This window comes from Conger conger, chromosome 9 (genome assembly GCF_963514075.1).
Source record: "Conger conger chromosome 9, fConCon1.1, whole genome shotgun sequence".
In the NCBI taxonomy this organism is placed as follows: domain Eukaryota; kingdom Metazoa; phylum Chordata; class Actinopteri; order Anguilliformes; family Congridae; genus Conger; species Conger conger.
This window is the reverse complement of record NC_083768.1, coordinates 44,817,772-44,838,115: the sequence shown is the minus strand read 5'-3', so window position 1 is coordinate 44,838,115 and position 20,344 is coordinate 44,817,772. Positions and strand designations below refer to the sequence as shown.

Below are 20,344 nucleotides of genomic sequence, written 5' to 3'. Positions count from 1 at the left end.
AAGGACAATGGAAACCCAAAACACCACCTCAAGCCCAGTGATGAACTACAGGTAGGCTGATTCAAAGCATCTGGCAAAACATCTGGCAGAGGAGATGGTGACCCTACTAGCAAGCATCAAAGCTGAAGGGACAGCAGCCAGTGTTTATCATGGTGTGTGACATTTTCCAGCCCGATGCAGAAGCTTCACGTCCACATCAAATGTTAAGCTTTAAGGGGAGTGCCAAAATGGGGTCATCCTTTTTCCGTGGACAAGCACGGAGGAGTATTCGGCGAAACCCCCCTCTCAAACTCGTTGTGGTACAGTCTGCCCTGCAGTCTAAGGAATGACCGCCTTGGACAATAGTTCATTCCAGCAGCTGTCGGAACCTATGGGCGGTGCGCCGTGGACCGAGCTTCGAGCTGCAGGCTGCGTCTGTGGACTATCCCTCTCTGATTCCTCTGTGGTTTATGAAGTTTTGCTGACGCCACAGCACTGCAGAAACTGGAACCCCCCGGCTTACCGGCAAGAGAGGCACAATTACTAACCAAATCAAATTACCGACTTTCCGTTCATTTTATTTCAGGTGCGCTCCCAGTCCCAATTTAAAGACATCAGTTAATATCGCTTATATTTCCACTCCTATATTTTTTTAAGCCGAGGAAGATTTGGGCTTGAAGTGACTAAATTGTTTTTTTTATGGATCTGCTAAAGGAATGAATACAACTGCAGAGGGAGAACGGATAAGTGCGTGACTGGATGAAAAAAATGGAATGCAAAGATCTGGACACCGGTTTAAGGGAAAATGGCTTGCCCGCGGGCAAATGTAAGTTATTTTATGGAATTTGACGCTCGCCTGATGCGTTTTACCTGTTTATATGAGGTAGCCTTCATGGAACATCGTCGATCCCATCGCTTATGTCGAAATATCTATCCTCGCGTGCTTTCTGTCAGTGCAACGCTGTCAGTCGGTCCCAATACGAAATAACAAGCGGTGATGTTAGTAACAGTCGGCTATTATAGCGTAGGCTTCAAATATGTTTTTATTAATATTTTGATTCGTGTATAGCTTTGTGACAATTACATTTTGATGACACGGTCGTGCTTGTTGAGCAGCGAGCACTTGCATAGCGCTTGGCGCGTTAATATAAATGTAGAATTAAGGAGTATCTGAATATCACATAGGCTACGTATCCATATTTCACCTCCATGGAATGCAGCTGTGCCATATGGCAATAATTCCTACATTGCTTTGCTCGTCTGTGTCGTTACCAGAAACATTTCAAAAATATTATTTTCAACCATATGGTGTTTCATTTTTCCTCATGAGGCTTACAAGCCACGAACAGTTGTTGCATAAACCATTTTTGTCCAGAAGAATATCCTCCCACTGCGTTCTCTTGGATGTCACACACAACAATTGATGCATTGAAAAAGTCCTCCTCTTTTGTTTTTTCCGTTTTTTATTTAAATAAAAAAATGCGTTTATTTTATTTGACAAAATGATTAACCCTCAGCAAACGTCTTAATGCACATTGGTATTTCGTAGCACGCTTTTCTTGGTCAACAGGCGTGAAATATCTCGCGAGGCTGTTGATAATGCCCTTGGAACATCACTACACGGAATATTGAATTTAATGTTTTTATTTAGACTTTACGACCATCAGGACGGCTCAATGCACCTTGTTACCGTCCATATAAAAAAATAATAATAACGCGTGTCCGCTATTACCCATTTACATTTCAACACCAGCGATTATAATAATAATAACGTTGCAGTATCCACGTAAGGATTAATTTCACATGACCACCTGAATTACGTGATCGCTATAGAAGTAGTCAAGTAATCTCCTCTCTGGCCGCTACATCCCTTGTTTTAGAACCTTTCAACCTCATTCACCTTCAGTGTCAAAAAATCATAATAGATTAGGTCCTTATAACCATCCTATTCCCTGAATATAGATTTACCACCTTTTTTTCCTTTCCAACGCATTGGCATATCTAAGCCTGTACCTGATATATATCCTATCTGCAAGAAGTCCTAAAGGAAAACGCAATACATCACGTATGTGATCTTCTGTTTCAGTATTCCTTTGTTGCTGTGAAAAACAGCCTAAGTAGCCCAGTGTGATGAAGCTGTAGTATTCTTCCTATCATTGGCTAAACAAACTGCGATTATTCTCAGGTTCTTGCTGAAAAGGTAAAACTTGGTGTCACCAAATCGGAAATCCTAGAATTCAGCTCCTTCAGGACCCTCTCACATAGTACTCTAAGCTCACTCACTACAATTACTGAATAAAAGCTCAGACAGAATAAGGTAGAACTGCATGTAACTTCTGGGTAAAGTGAAGATTACCCAATCTGAGCAGTCGTCCCCACCTCCCCATTAATAATATGAATCTCTCAAAAAAAAGATATGAAAAGTGCCAAAAAGGGTGCAAAAGCTTGTCACTGTGGTGGTACCTTATCGGGACATAAAATGGGGTACACCCTTTCCATTGGATTAATAAGTAGAGAAAGAAATTTGTTCCTCCACTCTACCCTGGTTTCTGAGTGTGTGCTGATGTATCCAACCATCTCCACCGTATAAATGCTGGAGGCTTATTTTGTCATCATCGTCATCATCATCATCATCATCCTCATCGACTCAAGCTGCTGAAACACTGATTAGTATTTATCTTTCACGAATGCTGAAAGTATTGTATGATTGGCATGCCCGTACTGCAAGAGCCATGTTTCTGGGCCGTGTTTTGATGAGGCAGCTGAGGGTACAGTATGTCCTTGTGAGATCTGTTTGGTGGGCTGGCACTTGGCTTCTCCAGTAGGCTGTGGGAGTTTTCAACAAATTTCTCCTCGGAAGAGAACAGCATCAGTATCTTCAAGGTGGGCAGTAAGCCAAGATCCTCTGACACGTGAATTCTTCCAAGATAACATTTTCTCTGTGTGAAAAAGACTCCAGCTTGTTTTCCGAACTTGGTTACATTTCACAGAGTTTCGCAGTGTCTAAGTCTAAGTGTAAATGGGAATTTCATAACACAAACCTCGCAGGTTAATTACTGCTAATCATGGAGGGAAGCCGTGTGTTATCTTTCATCAGCAAAATCCTTGCTCTGAAACATCGTGCCCTCGCAAATTCACTGCAGGATGCAACACGTGTGTTTTTCATAGACGTGCAGGTCAGCGTGTGATCACTTCACTTTGCTTAACGATGTCGTCTCATCCTTAGAACCTAACTGAAAAGGATTGGAAAGTATTTAGAATGATATTCCCTTTCTTGTAAACAGTTACACTATTCAACAGGGATTTGAGAGAAGTTCTTTGTTGTTTTCTTGGGTTTTATGTCATCTTCTGAACTCATGCGTCTCCTGACAGCAGCTCAGCTTCTTTCTCTTTGTCTGAAGAGGGACGTGGGCTCTGACCTGGTGACCTCTGACCCTCTGACCTCTGAAAAAAAACCTCTCAGTTTTTTTTCTCTTTTCTCAGTATGCCTGAAGAGAAAGATGAATCTCACACTCTCTGTTTGGGCGGGGAATAGAGCTCAGAAAATTGGCACATTATTTCATTATTTTGGATTATTTATATTGCTATAATGCACTTATACCACATTCAATATTTTTATTGAATTTGTACACTCTAAGCTAGGGGACTCTATGAGGAGATACAGGGGAGATAATCGTGTCATTGCTGTAACAAGTTAAATGGATTAAACACATCCTAAATCGTATTGAATATAGATATGGATTGCAATACATTATGATTAAAAAGCTTTGGTTGTGCTATATTTAATCTTGTTTAGTCAATATACTTGCCAGCTTTGACTCTAAGAGATATAGAAGGTCACATTGCAGCTGTGAATAAAGGGTTGTGAAAAATGTGACTCCAAATGCATCCTGCTGTAGCACTAGCACACAGATTGTATATGTGTGCGTGTGTGCGTGGGGGGGGGGGGAATGCCTGGAAGCCTTATACCTTAAAGACAATCCTTGCTCCCTCTCACCCACCCACGCACACACTCACCCACTCACTCGCTCCCTCAGTCATTCACTCACTCAGTCATTGAAAACTTGGAATTGTTTGATGCAGTTTTCCAGTTATGGAAAAGTCGTGGACAATGAGTTCATTGCTTCGATTGACTGGTTTGTCAACTGCTTGGGGCTGTCATAGTAATTTACCTCTGGGTGAATAGGCCCTTCATATGGGACAAAACATTTTTGATTGAAATTCAGGATGTCATAGGGAACAGATACCAACCCTACTTTACTGTACTAAAAATGAATAGATCTACATAAATCCTCTACATACATTACCACTAAGAATTAGTATCCATCAATTCTTGGTTTGGAAGAGCAGGCTAAAAGTAAAACTTCTGCCCATTTGATAATTGCTCACTGGATCAATTTAAATTCATAGTTAATAGTTGCTATTGAGCTAAACTAAAGGGATATGGTACAGATTCCTATTTCAGTCTCAGATCAGTAGCCTTCTTTATTCTTCTTTTCCATTAATCAAGCCGCTATATCATATCCACAATCCCTGTAAATGTTAGGAGCACAGCAACATGCTGTTTTCTGGTTTCATATATTGTGTTCTTTGGGGACGCCTTGGTAGATTGTTGTGCTATCGTTACCCAAATGGGTTAATACCTGTGTGAATGTGGTCATTGGTGTATATTGAATTGGTTGGGTGCATTGGGTAACATACAGTGTTTTACATGGTATTGGGTGAATGTAGTGGTTTGGATGGTATCAGATAAATTGGGTGGTTTTGTTGCTGTTGGTTTCAAATGGCTGTTTTATATGGTATCAGATACATTTGGTAGTGCTGGGCACATTGGGTGCTTTGGATGGCACTGGGTGTTTGTGTGGTATTTGGGGAATTTGGTATTAGGGTGGTATTGGGGGAATTGGGTGTTTGAATGGTACTGGGTGAACTGGCCGTTATGATGGCATTCAGGGATATGGGTGTTAGGATGGCATTGGGGGAATTGGGTGTTAGGATAGCATTGGGGGAATTGGGTGTTTGAATGGTACTGGGTGAACTGGCCGTTATGATGGCATTGGGGGATATGGGTGTTAGGATGGCATTGGGGGAATTGGGTGGCACAGCGTGGTCACAGAGCCCCGTTTAGCAGGAAGCTGTAATAAGAGTGGGTCAGAACAGCCGGCTGTGTGGTTAGAACAGCTGCCCCCCTCCCAACACAGAGCAAATGTGGGCCGCAACACTCCCACCTTCTCTGCATTGCAGGCACAGATGTCTGAACCCCCTCACCCCCCCCCATTCCACCACCGCCCCCGTCCCATTCCCAGCCATCAATAAGACACAGTTACTAATATTAGACAATGTGCCGCATGGCTGAATACCACAGGATAGCTCTTTCAGGGACCACCTCTCCGCCTTCCCTCTCTCTTCATCTCTCTGTCCTCCTTATCCTGTCCTCTATCTGTTTCTCTCTCTCTCTCTCTCTCTCTCCCTCTCTCTTCGTGCAATGTGTGGGTGCTGTCTTTCTTCTGGACCTGGTTCTGTTCCCTGGCGTTTGTGTGGAAGGGCTGGGGGAGTCAGGTTACTGCTGCGCACTGTATAGGTGACGCGTCTCAAAGCTGAGCTGCAGGAGCGTTTGGCCAGCAGACCCAGCCTGTGCAGACCCTGCAGAGCTGCTGCTCAGAGAACCCCTGAGACTCAAAACAGCTGTGTTTCAGGGAATGGCCTCCTGCAGAATGAGCAGCAGTGTATGTGACTGCCTCTCAATACTCACACACACACACACACACACTCTCTCTCTCTCTCTCTCTAACATATACACACATATACACTCTATCTAACACACACACACACACTCTCTCTCTCTAACATACACACTCATATACACTCTAACACACACACACACACTCTCTCTAACACACACACACACATGCATACACTCTCTAACACACACACACTCTCTCTAACATACACCCACACACATACGCACTCTCTTTAACACACACACTCTCTCTAACATACACCCACACACATATGTACTCTCTCACTCACACACACACACATACGCACTCTCACTCACTCACACATATACGCACTCTCTCACACACACATACACACAAACAGGCACACACGCATGCACACAGACACACCCGCACAAATAAGCATGCACACTCACTGTTGTGAGTGTATATTTACCTAAATTAGTGTTTTCCACATTACTTTTTGGAAACCTTGGTGGACCCCAAACCTTCTAGGAGGCTGTGAATGAGCTGGGCTGGTTCTATGGGACAGACACAGGCTGTGAAGTAGGCAGTGTATTGATAAGAGTGATTCGGACGCTCTCACCCTGGCCTTGTGAGAATACTGACCTTCCTCTCTCTCAGGCAGGGCTGCTGTGGGGAACCATGACAACCTAAACCCCATGGACAGTCATATTAACAATGATCATCATGGCAATGGTTATAATGACACTGCAGATGATTATTTAACAATACTGATGATGATGATGATGATGATGGTGATGATGATAATGATGATAGTGATTGTGGGGGTGATCATGATGGTGATTGCGGGGATGATGGTGATAACAGTGATGGTGGTTATGGGGGTGATGATAATGATGATGGTGATGAAGATGACAGCAGTAATGATGTGATGATATGAACATGCATGTTTTTCTCTTCCAGAGCTTCACTCTCCTCCGTTTCCCCCTCCTCCCTCAGCACTGCCGTTCTGCTGCTTTTAGAGCTCGTCTGTGCAGCAGGAAAAACATGTCAATCATTCATGAACCTGAGAGCTTTCCTATGTAGACCTATTTATCGTTTAACCTTCATACCACAAACCCCCCTAACCTAAATAGTATATATCTCTCACTCTCTCTCTCTTCCTCACACTCACTCTCTCTTTTAACCTTCATACCACAAACCCCACTAACCTAAATACTCTCACTTTCTGTTTTGCTGTCATACTCCCACTCTCTTTCTCTCACTCACTCTCTGCTTTAAACTTCATACCACAACCTCCACTAGGCCATTCTATGCCACACAGCACCTCTTGTATTAAGCTCTAGAAAGCTTTGGTACTCAGTGGGTTTTGTTTATACACTGAGTCCAAATATCCTAACTTCATGAATCATTACGTACCTGTAACACTCCTATTATCTGAAAGGGAGTCCGATTGCAGTTATAGTGTAGTGTAGCCACTATTACACTTTTTAAATGGAGTTCAATATATGACTGCTTATATATAAAAATGTTTACCTTTGGACATATGATCCCCCAAAATTGGTCCCTGGTAAAAAAAAGTGCAGGTTTAGGGCCAAATATCTTCAAAATGAAAATAGATACATTCTGAGACCAGATATGAATCTACATACCGAATCAGCCCTACGTACAAATATACAAAGATTATGGGCTTTTCGTTATAGACCTCTGAAAATCACATTTCATGCTATGACACATTTTTCTTTGCAGCGCCTGGCGAACATGAAATGGCTTCATTGGCAAAACGAATGGTATGAAGCTCAAATATTCAGGAATTTTATATCCAAAAGGGGGTTTTGGTGGCATGCAATGGCCCCACTAACCGAAATACAATCTGTACCTCTCTCTCAAACTCTCTTTCTCTTTCTTTGTCTCTCTCTGTAACATTATACCATAAGGCCCCACATCCTCAAAGCAGTTTATCCCTTCCTTAACCTTGAGACCACAGGCCCCACAGTGTCAGTGTCAAGAAAAAAAAGACCATAATCTTACAAGAAGGCCAAATGGTTGGCTTGGCCCATTTAATCTATGACACCGAGGTCATGTGGCGTATGTGGAAGAGCATGAAATTGCTCCTGAGGGTGCTTTCCAGGTTTATTGGTGACTGTCAGCAGCCACAGGATCGCCAGGGCTTCCTCTGGAAGAAGGGAGCTCTGGTTCTGTGAATGTGGGCCTGATGGCATCAGCTTACAGGCCCTTCTCAGATCCCGCTGTGGTCCTCTCAGGAAGTACAAGGAAATAAATGTTTTACAATCGGCTCATTCCAATCACTTATTTTTACCCTTTTTTCTTTTCCTTGCACCTGACCCAGAAATTGATTGAGGTCTGTCATCTTTAAGAACATTCCCCTTAGATGTTCCTTCGACAGAAGTTAGGAACTTTTCAGAAAAGCGTGATGTATAAATGATCGGCCACCTCTCCCCATCTGCCACGTCTGTAACTGACATGGCTTTGAACTGACGTTTGAAGGAGCAAGGACAATTCATTTGCCTGTCTTCACTTCTTTTTCTCACCTCTTTTTCTTGCCTCTCCTAATGGGTGGAGCTAGGAGTAGGAAAAGGAACAAGGAAAGGAAAAAGAGGTCAAAATAAGTCAAAGAACAATGCTTATTGTTCAGTGTACATGTTCTCTTTATGTTTCCCGTTGGTCCTTCATATATTGTGTAGATTTGCAGATGAACTAGAAATCCTGGAAGGCGGAGTGCCTTGGTGCAACAGGCCTTGATAATTGAGGCATCAGTTGCACACCAGTTGCACACCAAGGCCTGCCAAAGCCGAGGTTGGCCGGCACACATGGAGCGGCATAATTGGCTCGCTGCTCCAAGGGTGGGAGGAGGGACTCGGCAGGGGCTGTAGGATCGCTGTATACAGTAGAGCCCTGATTGCACTCGCCTCAGAGTCCCGGTCACAGGAACTTGAGACGATGCGGCTTGTAGAAGTAATATCCTGATCCTCCCAGGCTGCCGAGCAACGGGACCGTTGCGGTGTATCCATAGCAACATGGGTGATGAGAATAGACACAATTGCCTACCAAATTGGGAGAAAATGTGGAAAAATCTGAAACAAAAGAAAAAAGAAAAAAAGAAATTCTGGTCGGCTTGTGGAATGTGTTAAGGCTGAGCTCTTAGCATGTAGCTTAAGAACCATGGGAAGTGGTGTGTGGAAGAAGAAGCATTGGCTATAAATGATGTCACACACCAGCATCATACCAGTGGGTGCCCTAATAAATAGTGAGAGCGAGATGAGAAAATATGGCGTTGTGTTTTACTTCTGTATGATCTCAGTTTTTTCCTATCTATTTTTCCTTCTTCCTCTCTTTCTCGTAGCTTTCCCCTCCACTCCTGAAGCCAGGCCCAGTGAAGAGAAAGATGCATACAGCATTCTGAAAACAGACTCCTCCCCCAACCAGGACTCCTCCTCCACAACAGACTCCTCCCCTACAACAGGCTCAACTATCAAAGCAGACTACTCCTTAAAGCCAGAATTATCCTCAAAACCAGACTCCACTTCCAAACCAGACGCCTCTACCAAACCAGACTCCTCTTGCAAACAAGCCTCTTCTGTGAAAACAGACTCCTCCTCCAAACCAGACTCCACATTAAAGACTGATGGTTCATTGCCCCCCACTAGCAGGAAAGCTGGTCTTCAGAACAAGAAAGGTAGTCACATTTCTTCAATCAGCATTGGGGAAAAACACTGTTTCAAAGTGGCAGTAACAGTATATGAATATAGCATATAAGTAATTACAGTGCGTGTACCTGTGTGCGTGTGTTAACAAGAAGGTTTCAGTGGAAATTCTGAGCCCTTGGTGTTGGGTAGAGTTGGTGTTTCCTTTGTACTCTTTTCCATTTCATCGAGAATTGTCAGGTGAGCCATGAATCCTAACAGTGAAAGGAAAGTCTTCCATCTCTGAGCCTCACAAAGCTGTATGCTGCTCCACTGAATGGTGATGGCAGGGGGCTGTCGTGACGTCTGACCTCTCTCTGTTTAGCAGATGGACCAAAGCTGGAGGAGAGGCTGAAGCTGGCGAAGGAGCGGCGGGAGGAGAGGGCCCGATACCTGGGTAAGCCCGTCTGTGTCTTCCTCGCTGTGCCTCACCTCAGGGTATGATTTATCTGCTCTGAGTTCATAGTAGAACGACACCTGGCCTGAGACTGTAATGTGAATTATGTGGATGACTTTCTTTGTTTTAAGCACCACTCTTCTGAGCCAACCTCTTCATCATTGGTCTTTATTTAAAAGGAATTTATTTCAAGTATTATAACTCTTTGGCTACATGTTTGTTCTGAGAGGAACCATACTTTTTTGTTCCTTGTTTCCAAGCCAACTAAATTCTAAAGCGTCTTTTGACTGCTTTTATGCAAGTCTTTTTTGGGTACATTTAAAAATCCTTTCCACTGTATGCTGTCCTTAAATGCTGTCCTGTATGTCACTCAAACCTCAACTGTAACTTGCCACCAACCTGAGATGGCCAATCAAATGTGGATTCTAGCGCATGTGAAAGTGCTTTGAGGGCACACTTAACTTGTCTTCGTACCGCACTGACACGGAGGGGAGTGGCTTGAATGATTGACAGTCGCTCTGTTTCTTCCTTGCTTCAGAGCAGCGTACCAAACAGCAAGGTAAGACACCCTGTTGGTGTAAATATTGCCCCACAGTGGTGACGATGCTTCACTTCCACAGCTCATGACTGTGCTGTACTCTTATGTTTTTTTTTCTTGCGTATGAAACAATCACCTGCATTTTTTGGGGGGATTTCCATTTTTTATTTATGCACTTCTTGGTTCAGTGAGATTTCTCCCTTCACTCCCTTCCTGCACCTCGATTCTGGTGGGAGAGAGAGCCATATGTCCAGATATTGAGGGATTTGTGATGTCATAAATGTGTAGCCTGTAGCCAGAGTTTTGAGCATGATGTCATGATTGTCAGACCGGCAGTGACATGTCTCGCATGCAGTATCTGTCGTGACACAGAGATGGTGTGGGTACAAAGCTCTCAGAATGTTAATAATTTCATTCAGGGGAACCGAGTTTCATACACTGAAAAATCTTCCACTCATTTAGCAGCTCTGTACTGTGTGCAGATAGGAGTAGTGGGCGGTTTTGTGGTCATTAGTTTACGATTTACTCAGCTGTGCATGAGTGCTGAATGTGATACTCTCTGGTGCCCTCTAGTGATATTGTGAGACATCCCACTTTTGAATCTTGATGTAGGCTGGTGGCACTACAGCAAATATCCACAGGAAAGCAAGCAATGTGGAGTTTATTTTGGGAAAATCCCCACACTGTGACATTCCAGGCAGTCATCTCTATTTGGGCAGCCGCCAGCCGACATTCGTTGTGAAGTCGTGCTACATCTAAGGTTGCAGATTAATGGAAAGGAGGAGCAATCATCTCTGTGCCAGTCCAGATAAATTAGGATCCAACTTGTGCTTTGGGTGAACTGCAGAAATATGCACTGAACGTGTTCATCCAGGTTTTAATTTGCGGTAGGTCATCTGTGTTTTCATCATGTGATCCTGACCCCCCGCCCCCCCCCCCTCCCATGGCCCCCTCCATTGCCCGACTCTGGGTGTTTCTCAGTAAGGGTGTTGGGTGGGAAGGGAGGTCAGTGCGAGGATACTCCTCCAGCCAGAAAGGTCACCACAGGAAGACAGAAATGTGAAGGAACAATGACCCCTGACCTTTGCCCCCCCTCCCCCCAGCGGCGAAGAGGGCGCAGTGGCTGGAGAAGGAGGCGCGCGCTCGGCAGCAGAGGGAGCGGCAGCTGGAGGACCGCAGGAGGAAGCTGGAGGAGCAGAGACTGCGGGCGGAGAAGAGGCGTGCCCTCCTGCAGGAGAAGGAGCGCCAGAAACTGGAGAAGAACAAGGTTGGAGGGGGAGGTGTTTGGGGACCTCAATTATGAGTGACATCCCGAGTGCACTTGTCTGGCTTATCTCTGCTGCCTATGGATATTTAGGGGTTTTTAATGAACACATTTGATTGACAAGAGCTTTGACTGATTTTATCTGAATGGATATCACTTATATGTATGATTGACAATGTGTTTGTGTGCGTGTGTGTGTGCACATCCTTTGTACTGCAGGAGCGATATGACGCAGCAGTCAGAAGATCATCCAAGAAGACATGGGCTGAGATCCGTCAGCTCAGGTGGTCTTGGGCTGGAGGCCTGAACCAGACATCCAGCAGAGAGAGTGAGCACCGCTGGCACTGGAACATCACACCATGATGACAGGACCTCACAGGTCCACACAGGACCGCACAGAACCACACAGGTCCACACAGAAACGTTCAGAACCACACAGGACATCACAGGTTCACACACAGGTGTGGACACAGGAGTTACCTCAAAATATTGAGAATATAGAACTATGCAGAGCCATACAGTATCACATAGAAACCCAGAGATTCACACAGAGCAGAACCCTTCCATCAGGACATCCCCTTATTCTGAGCCGTGACCAGGCCTGCAAAAGGTGGCGAGAGAGATCCGGTAGCGTCTCCGTCTCCGTGGCTATTCTGCCATGCGAGGGTACTGGCTGAGCCTGCAGGTGGTTGCCATGACACCCAGGACTTGGCCAAGTGTCGCACCTGTGGGGCGGAAGGCAAGCCGGACCTGTGAACAGTGTGTCTGTACGTTCTCTCCGGTGCAGGTCGGTGCTCGACCTCGACTGTTGCCTCGCCGAAACGCGTGGATTCGGTTTTTGCCAAGCGTCTGTCCAAGTCCTCAGCCTCGCTCTGGAGCACTCCCAGCGGAAGTAAGCAAGTGTCCAGGTCACATGGTCTCACACAGACCCCACCCCCCCCTGCCTGCCTCCGCCTGACATCACCTGGCCACGCCCTCCTGTGCCCTCACTCTTTTTGCATTGTGATTTTTTTATCTCTCCTCCCACCACCACCTCCACCGCCTGCATTTTGGTCAGTTCTGACATCGATATTTCACATTCTGTTCTGGATATGTCAGTGATAAGTCCTGTCACCTCACATCTCCCTCCTGCACTCTCAGTGTCCAGGGCTGGTGTAACTGTCTGAGCTGGTGGTGTCCATGAGTAACTCATCTGTGATCCACCAAAGTCACTTCCTGTTAGCGACGGAAACCCCAGGTGGATTACGGGTGATCTACAGGGTGTTACATAATGATTTCTGTTAGATTATGGAGAGTAAGAAACAGATCCTCGAAGCTTTGAGCTTAAAAAGAGGGGTACAGAGCCTTGTGACCTGACATGGACTCATGTGGACTGAGGTGGGCAGATTCCAGGTGTGAGAAGGGGGCGGAGCCCACCATCATTAAAGAGGCTCCCGACTGCCCTGTCCTTCACCCCAGAGACTTGGGGCCCGTCTGTCTGTCTGTCTGCACTGCTGATTGGTGCCCTGGTTTTGTGCATCACACTGTCATGGAAACACTGGCCTTCATGCTCCCGGTCAGCCCGCATTGAATGAGGGGAATGTGGCCTGTTTGTGGTGACACGTCTGTCGGCCGAAGCATCGTGGAAGCCCGTCTGTCTCACCAAAATCACCGGCATCGCAGCACACGCTGAGCCCTCCAGGAGCTCAGTCCTCCACTGCATGTGTGGGCGGGGCTGTCGATATACATGTCCAATGACAACTTGAGAGGGTGGGGCTTGAATTCTGGTCAGTAAGTGGTAAAGTAAACCTGCACCGTCAGCTGCACCAAACTCCTGTTACATCTATGAGTGTAAAGTACATCTATGTTTGTTTTCTGAACTGCTCTGATGTTGTGGCTCCACTACTCATGTGAATGAAACCGTGAGGAGTTGTTGTGGTGTGCGGATCTGCAGTCTCTGTGTGTGTGCTATGCCAGGGTGAGAAACATCATGAGTGGATTTTTTAATGGGGTGTTAGACACGGTGAGTGAAGGGGTGATGTTATGTGTGAATGAGTGAGTGCGTGACTAAGTTATGCCTTTGTGAGTGAGTGAGTGTGAGTATTTGTTTGGGGAGAGTAGACTTAATTGAGCTGCTGGATATTGATATGCTGAGTGAGAGGGTGCGTTTGTACTCACATGGTGGTGAGCCAGTGTGTGTGATTATCATTGTGTCGACGGGTGGATACTGTGAGACAGTAGGTGTGGTTTCATGCCGCATGGCTGGGCGGGGTGTATGGTCGACTAACAGCGCCATCCTGTGTCAGCCCGCAGTCTGCAGCTGAGTGCAAGGGAGAGTAAGATCGTGGAGCGGCTGATGACCCCCACCCTCTCCTTCCTGGCCAGGAGCCGGAGCACCATCCTACTGAGCAGCGCCAAGGACTCACGTGAGCGCCTGACCCCACCCTCCCCCTCCCCACCTCAGCTTTGCCTGCTCCAGTTTCCCAGTTCTAGAAACGGCAAACGAGTGTGTGGTATAATCTCACTGTGTGTTCGGCTGTGTGTGACTGTGCCTCCCTCTGCTCCTGACTGCCCCCTGTAGACTCATGCCTGCGCTCACAGTCCGCCAACCCCCTGTCTGCCTGCACCCACACCTGCTCCGGGCACCGGAAGGTGTCCGCCAGCACACCCGACATCACCCAGCGCCAGCGGAGGCTCGACTCCACCCCGGTAAGCCCTGCCCACTATGTTGCAGGGGAGGGGGGCCACCGCACGTACTGTTACCCTTCTTGGCCCGGCTGAATAATGTCCTGCCCTCATCCCTGTTTCTCTAAGGAGGAGAAGAAGAAGAAAAAGAAGAAGAAGGAGAAGAAAGACAAAGAGAGAGAGAATGAAAGAGAGAAGGCCATGGGGAAGGAGAAGGACCAGAAACCGCGACGGCCCCTCAAGCAGAGAGTGGAAACCAGGTACTGTCCCCCACCCTGACACAGAGGCAAACACAAGCAGCTCCTAAATGTCCAGGCAGCTAAATATTTAACATAGTCCTTTCACTGGCTGTAAAAGGATTTTAATCTTAAATTCATGTCCACTATGACTTCAATGTTCTTTCCTATTGTGCTTGTTTGGGTGTTGAGGTGGTCAGGGTGATGCTTGGGTCTTGGGGTGGTCAGGGTGATGTTTGGGTGTTGGGGTGATCATGTTGATGTGGGTTGATGTGGTTTTGGGGTGATCCGGTACATTAGGAGGTTTGAGGATGATTAAATAATGATTAAAGTGTTTCTCCCAGCAGCGCTCCAAGAACTAGAAACCAGCTCACTCCACCAACCAAGACCTCCCAGAACAAGCCCACCTCCCCCAGCCCTGCTGCCTCTTCTGTGGGCCCCAAAACACGCCCCAAGAGGTCCAAAACTCCTGCCAGGGTGCAACTTCAGGCAACCTCCCCAGTTGCTGTGGAGACAGTTGGAGAGTCAGACAAGCCAGTCGGCCCTGAGGACACAAAGAGTAAGTGTGTTCTGTACCACATGCTGTGCTGTCCAGTGTTTCTGAGGATACACTGTTGCCTGGGGCTGGTGTTCAGTCGTTGGTGCTCTGATTTACTGTGGTTACAATCCAATCTGAGTATGTACAAGCTCATCTGTTCACTATGATTGGATGCGTCAATAACAAGGTCGTTCTCTCACTCTCACCCAGTTAGTGCCAAAGTGAGGTAATCTGTTGACGCAGTCAGATTCAAATTGGCACTTGCTTTGTGTTAGTGAGTCCTTGTACAACTCCTTATAGTACATCTATAAGCGCCCTCACATTTTTTACAGTTTACTGACTCCATGTTCTTGCCCCCCTCACTCCCAAAAACAGGCTCCACCAGTGTTCCTCCAAACGTGGTGTCCTCTGCGCCAACCACAGCCCCCTCCCAGTCACCCTCCACCCCCCCTCCCTCCACCCCCTCTACCTCTGAGCCCTCTCCCTCTAGCCCCTCTCTCTGCACCCCTTCTACCTCTGCCCCCTCTACCTCCGTTGCCTCTCCCACCACTCCCGCCCCCTCGCCCTCCACTCCCACCCCCGCTCCCTCTCCGTCCACCCCCGCTCCCTCTCCCTCCACCCCAGCTCCCTCTCCCTCCACCCCAGCTCCCTCTCCCTCCACCCCCTCATCCTCGGGCCCTGCCCCGGCCTCGTCACATACTGGTGGCAAGCCCACAGCCGGCACCACCGACCAGGAACAGGCGGCGCGCAGCCTAGCAGAGAAACGGCGGCAGATTCGTGAGGAGCGGGAGAGAGAGGAGCAGGAGCGGCGTGAGCAGGAGGAGAGAGACCGGTGTGTGTGTGTGTGTGTGTGTGTGTGTGTATGTGTGTATTGCTGAATGAGTGTGTATTTGTGTATATTTGTATATTTGTTTTGTGTTGCTGATCTGAGGGCGCTTGCTCCTCAGGGTTCTGCGTGAGGAGCGGTTGGCGTGGGAGCAGGAGGAGAGGAGGTGCAGGGAAGAGGAGGCCCAGCGTGTGGCAGAGGAGCAGCAGGCCGTGGCACAGCAGCTAGAGGAGGCGGCACAGAAGGAGAGTGACCGCCTTCAGAAAATGGTGAGTGTGGTTCTCACCCAGACTGGGTATTGTAGTTTCCAAAAAGAGTTTGAACTACAATCTCGACTCCATGAGTAAAACTCAGTACTCAGTACCCTATTGCAACAGACCATAATTAATTGCTTTGGACTAACTTAGACTGACTCACAGATGAGGAGTCCCTACAAGATTCCTCACGACTTTAGGATGTAAAAATATGTTCACAAAAATCCATCTCTGCTATGCAGGCCTTGCACAGAAGAAGGCCAGTCTGATATCTGATATCAGGAATGCACACACAAGCAGCTGCACACAGATATTGAATGGCTTACTGTGGGTGCTGATTGTCACCACACAAACATACTGAACATTTTCCACTGTCCAGAGAAACACATTTCAAAAATTGCAATGAAAAATATGAATACAGTCCCAACCTTGGTTGTTATCGCCAGTATTCAGGTTTTATCCGCACACCGAGTCTGTTGTTTAGCTCCATTTACTGGTCTAACTTAAGTGCCCTAAGCTCTTAGTGAGCTGCTCATTCTGCGTGCTTACATACCAAACATGCTTATGGTGTCCAGTAAAGAGTGCGTAATGTTGGCCAATGTTTGTGGGTAATGTAGTTCCTCCTGTGTGCATCAGAAGGAGGAGGAGGCAGCCAGGGCCCGAGAGGAGGCGGAGCGACTGAGACAGGAGAGGAACAAGCACTTCCAGAAGGAGGAAGAGGAGCGCATGGAGAGGAAGAAGGTGCGGATGTGAACTCAGAAGACTGTTTGTGTCCTTCCTAATAGCCAGTCTATAGTCTGCTAATGTTTGGCTTGATGGGGACTGTGTTATTCTTACTGGTGCTACAAAAAAAAATCTAAATTAACTGGTGGTTTGTCTATGGAAGGTACATTTATGGAACACTAACTGGGTCTCCAATAGCACATTTCCTGATCTGGGTGTTGCCTGAAGTCAGGATTGGAGTCAGGAGGTGGCAAGTGACTCTGCTCTTGGTTGAATTACAGCGCCTGGAAGAAATCATGAAGAGAACACGCAAGACTGAGGGAGGGGACAAGGTCAGCACATGTTCTGTTCAGCCGTTATCCCCGGGGACATTACTTCCATCAGACCTGGGTCAAACACGGAATTGTTTTGGATTCAAATACTTTTCTGTGCTCGATTGATCTTGCCTGGTATAACTGAGCCAACCAATGCGTTTTTTTTTTTGTTGTTTTTTTTTTTTTTTTTTTAAGAGTATTTCTTGGGTTCCAATACACCAGGCAAACTCAGCAAAGTGTAGAAATGTATTGAATCCAAAACAATTGCTTAGTTGACCCAGGTCTGACTTCCATTCTCCTCTTCTACTGCAGAATGATTCCTCTCAGCAGAAGGGTTCCCCTGCACCTCAGGTTGATGGTAAAGACGTACAAAGAGACACAGAGAGCAGTGAAAGTAAGTTCAGCTTGGTATGCTCCACCCTCCTGTTCCTTGTCTCAGAGAGCAGTGTTTTATCACTGGATGGCATGTTTTTTTTTTTTTGGATAATAAAATAACGGCATGTGTTTTTATATTCTTTTTGCAGCACCCCCTGATGACAACCAGCATAACCCACATACAACACAGTCTAACAAGGTGGAAGAGACTGTCCAGCCGCAGGGTGGCATGAAAGTAAGGTAAAGAAAGGTTGTTACGTTGGTTAAAACTGCCAACTCAGACAGAAATGTGAAATATAGCCTGACAGACAGCAATATCAGGGAGGGAATTTCATAAGAATTTTGACCTTTTCGTGCCATCTTCTCCCAGCCCTGTGATAAACGGTGTCCAGGCCACCGGCCAGCACAACGGCCTGTCTGACCTGCAGATCATTCAGCTGGCTAATCACAGGGGTGGCAGCGACGAGGGGCGGGACAGGTCAGAGCCGGCCATCCCCAGTGGTCCAATCCAAGCCCTCGAGAGTGGGGAACCCTTCCTGATGACAACAGGCTCTTTGAAGGCCCAGCATGTTGCAGGTGATTTATCAGGGCCCAGCCGGGGAGGTGATGTCATATCTGCTGAGATTATGTTGGAGTTGTGCTCACACAGGGCCCCACCTGTTTATGTTCAAGTTTGTCCTACCAATCCAGACATAGTGCCTGCCTCTAGGAGGGTGGTTTTATGATATTGGTGAAGAATACCATAAGCAATGAACATGAGCAATGGCTAACATTGGTAAAAACAGTGGGTTTTACTTCTCAGCGCAACTCAGTAATCCTGCTTTGAGAAATACTGTAGGTGACCCCCCCCCCCTCCAGATTTAAGGGAGAGCAGCTCACCAGTAGCTAAATAAAACAGGGAAAGTGGTAAGTGGTTAGAAGGGATCTGTACTATGGTCAAATAAGGCAGTCCAGACACACACATACAGGCATGTTAAGGTGATGATACTGTAATGCCTGCTTCTCCATCTTGCTCTTGTATTGGTGAGTAGTTAGTTCTGACATGAATAATCAGTACTAATGTCAGTAATCAGTACATAATTACTCAATGCCGAGTTGAAAAATGTGATCCATTTGCCTCTTTTTCCCAGGAGTCCTGTGAAAGTTCAGATGTTCTGGAAGACGAGCCTTAACCAGCAAAGGAGAGAAGTGGCTCTGTTTGCCTGCACAGCTGAAATACACACCTGTGCCAAATACAGACTGCTCTTAGAAGCCTGAGAATGTGTTCTCTTGGTGAGAATATAACTCTTCAAGAGAAAACGAAAAACAAAAAGGTTCACAGTTCATGGTTTCGTGGTGCATCGCGGTTACATTGTATTTAAATATTTCATTCTGCACCTTAAATGACTGACAGCATAATCCATTGCAGAGAACATCAGACCAGAATATCTATTTGAGAAACTATATGATTTTCAATAATGTTGCATAATTGTTATTATGATTAATATATAATTGTTGTTGTCGTAATTACTGCTAGTTTTTATGAGTTGACAGAAAGCTGTCTTGATTATTTCCGTGAAAGAGAGTTAAGACTGAAATTAGAATAGCTGAATAATATTAGTGACACTTTTTGTGTTCGGCCTGAATGAAGTTGTTGAAGAGTGTGACTGTGGAATAAAACTCTCTTTAAAAGGGATTTCCGTTTGTGTGCTCTTACTGTGCTGCGACACACGAAACTAGTATCTTTCAATTAAAAATCACTACATTATGGATAAGTATTTAGAATTTGAACTTTGGTTCTCGCTCTGGTGTTTTAACGTTACTCCCCCCTTCCTAACACACAGGTCTGGGTCCGGGAATGTTAGCACTGTATTGCTCATATGATTCAGGCGAAATCGGTGAATGCATTAGACTGAGCGACATACATTGTACATTGATTGCTTTGCAAGTTTCTCTGAATAGGACCATTTGCTAAAGGAAGGTAGATGAGATGTCTCAAACGTTGAAATGGGGGGGAAGTATGTATAAAAACTGCTACAATTTCTGCATTGTGAAACCAAAATGTATACAAATACTCTTCAATTAAAGCTGAGAATCTGCACTTTGACCACATATAAATTGTTTGATGACATTAACATTAATCAGAAAAAGCAGAAAAGGGCAAGGTGTGTCCAACTTTTGACTAGTACTATAGCTATTGATTATAGTTTGCATTGAACGATACCAGTTTGGTGTGCTGCTTGTGGGTTAGCTTGGTGCTTTTATAATATTTAGCTAAGCATAAGAGAGCATAATTAAATAAAAACAGTTCAACCTGTTGATTAAGATGACGTCCGTGTACCCCTGCCCCCCCCCAAAAAAAACTAATTGTAAGAAAACAAAAAATAGTCATGAGTTGTGGGAATTACACATTTTATATTGTATTGGCTATATCCTAAGGTCTAAGCTATGGAACATGTAGCCTACAAAGATGTTCTGCATGATTAAAACTAGCTAGTCAACCAACTATAACTAGAACCGACATGTAAACTTGTAAGTTACCTGGTTAGTTTTGGCAGTGCACAGTAACCTACGTATTACTTTTATAAACCAGTGTATTTATGACATAACTACGTTGTTAGCTATCTAATGAATACAAGAAGAAAGGTTGTTAGCTAGTTAGCTAGCTATGTTACTGCACAAACATTTTGCTTTATAAGCTAGTGATGAAGGCAAGCCAAACGGTCTCTTCTGGACTAGCCATTTCATGATGGCGAAACTAAATAAATATATAATTAAACATGACTTACTGTTACATGCTAGATCAGCAACATCGAGTATTGATGGTCCCGGACTGCTAGAGTTAGAGCAG

At 45.8% G+C, this 20,344-nt stretch overlaps 1 protein-coding gene across 7 annotated transcripts; it reads left to right on the top strand.

Moving 5' to 3' along the window:
- The first annotated feature begins 339 nt into the window (after positions 1 to 339).
- Positions 340 to 19,189, top strand: LOC133138021 (MAP7 domain-containing protein 1-like). 7 transcript variants are annotated; one of them, XM_061256489.1, is made up of 20 exons: positions 340 to 565; positions 694 to 805; positions 9,046 to 9,378; positions 9,711 to 9,782; positions 10,321 to 10,341; positions 11,424 to 11,587; positions 11,804 to 11,912; positions 12,372 to 12,476; positions 13,870 to 13,989; positions 14,145 to 14,272; positions 14,378 to 14,508; positions 14,829 to 15,043; positions 15,398 to 15,854; positions 15,970 to 16,117; positions 16,739 to 16,843; positions 17,107 to 17,157; positions 17,452 to 17,533; positions 17,664 to 17,754; positions 17,885 to 18,090; positions 18,645 to 19,189. In XM_061256489.1, exons 2-20 carry the CDS (start codon positions 739 to 741, stop codon positions 18,653 to 18,655), a joined length of 2,616 nt encoding a protein of 871 aa, XP_061112473.1. In that variant the 5' UTR covers positions 340 to 565; positions 694 to 738; the 3' UTR covers positions 18,656 to 19,189. The 7 variants fall into 7 exon arrangements, with proteins under 7 accessions (XP_061112473.1, XP_061112475.1, XP_061112474.1 ...); XM_061256491.1 differs by having other exon boundaries at positions 340 to 805; positions 9,714 to 9,782; XM_061256490.1 differs by having other exon boundaries at positions 340 to 805; positions 14,832 to 15,043.
- Positions 19,190 to 20,344: the final 1,155 nt, after the last annotated feature.

Coding starts and splice junctions, on each gene's coding strand:
- LOC133138021 (XM_061256489.1), top strand. CDS start 739: ATGAAAAAAATGGAATGCAAAGATCTGGACACCGGTTTAAGGGAAAAT. Junction 9,783..10,320: donor GGAGAGGGCCCGATACCTGG/GTAAGCCCGTCT, acceptor TCCTTGCTTCAG/AGCAGCGTACCAAACAGCAA. Junction 17,158..17,451: donor AGACTGAGGGAGGGGACAAG/GTCAGCACATGT, acceptor CTTCTACTGCAG/AATGATTCCTCTCAGCAGAA.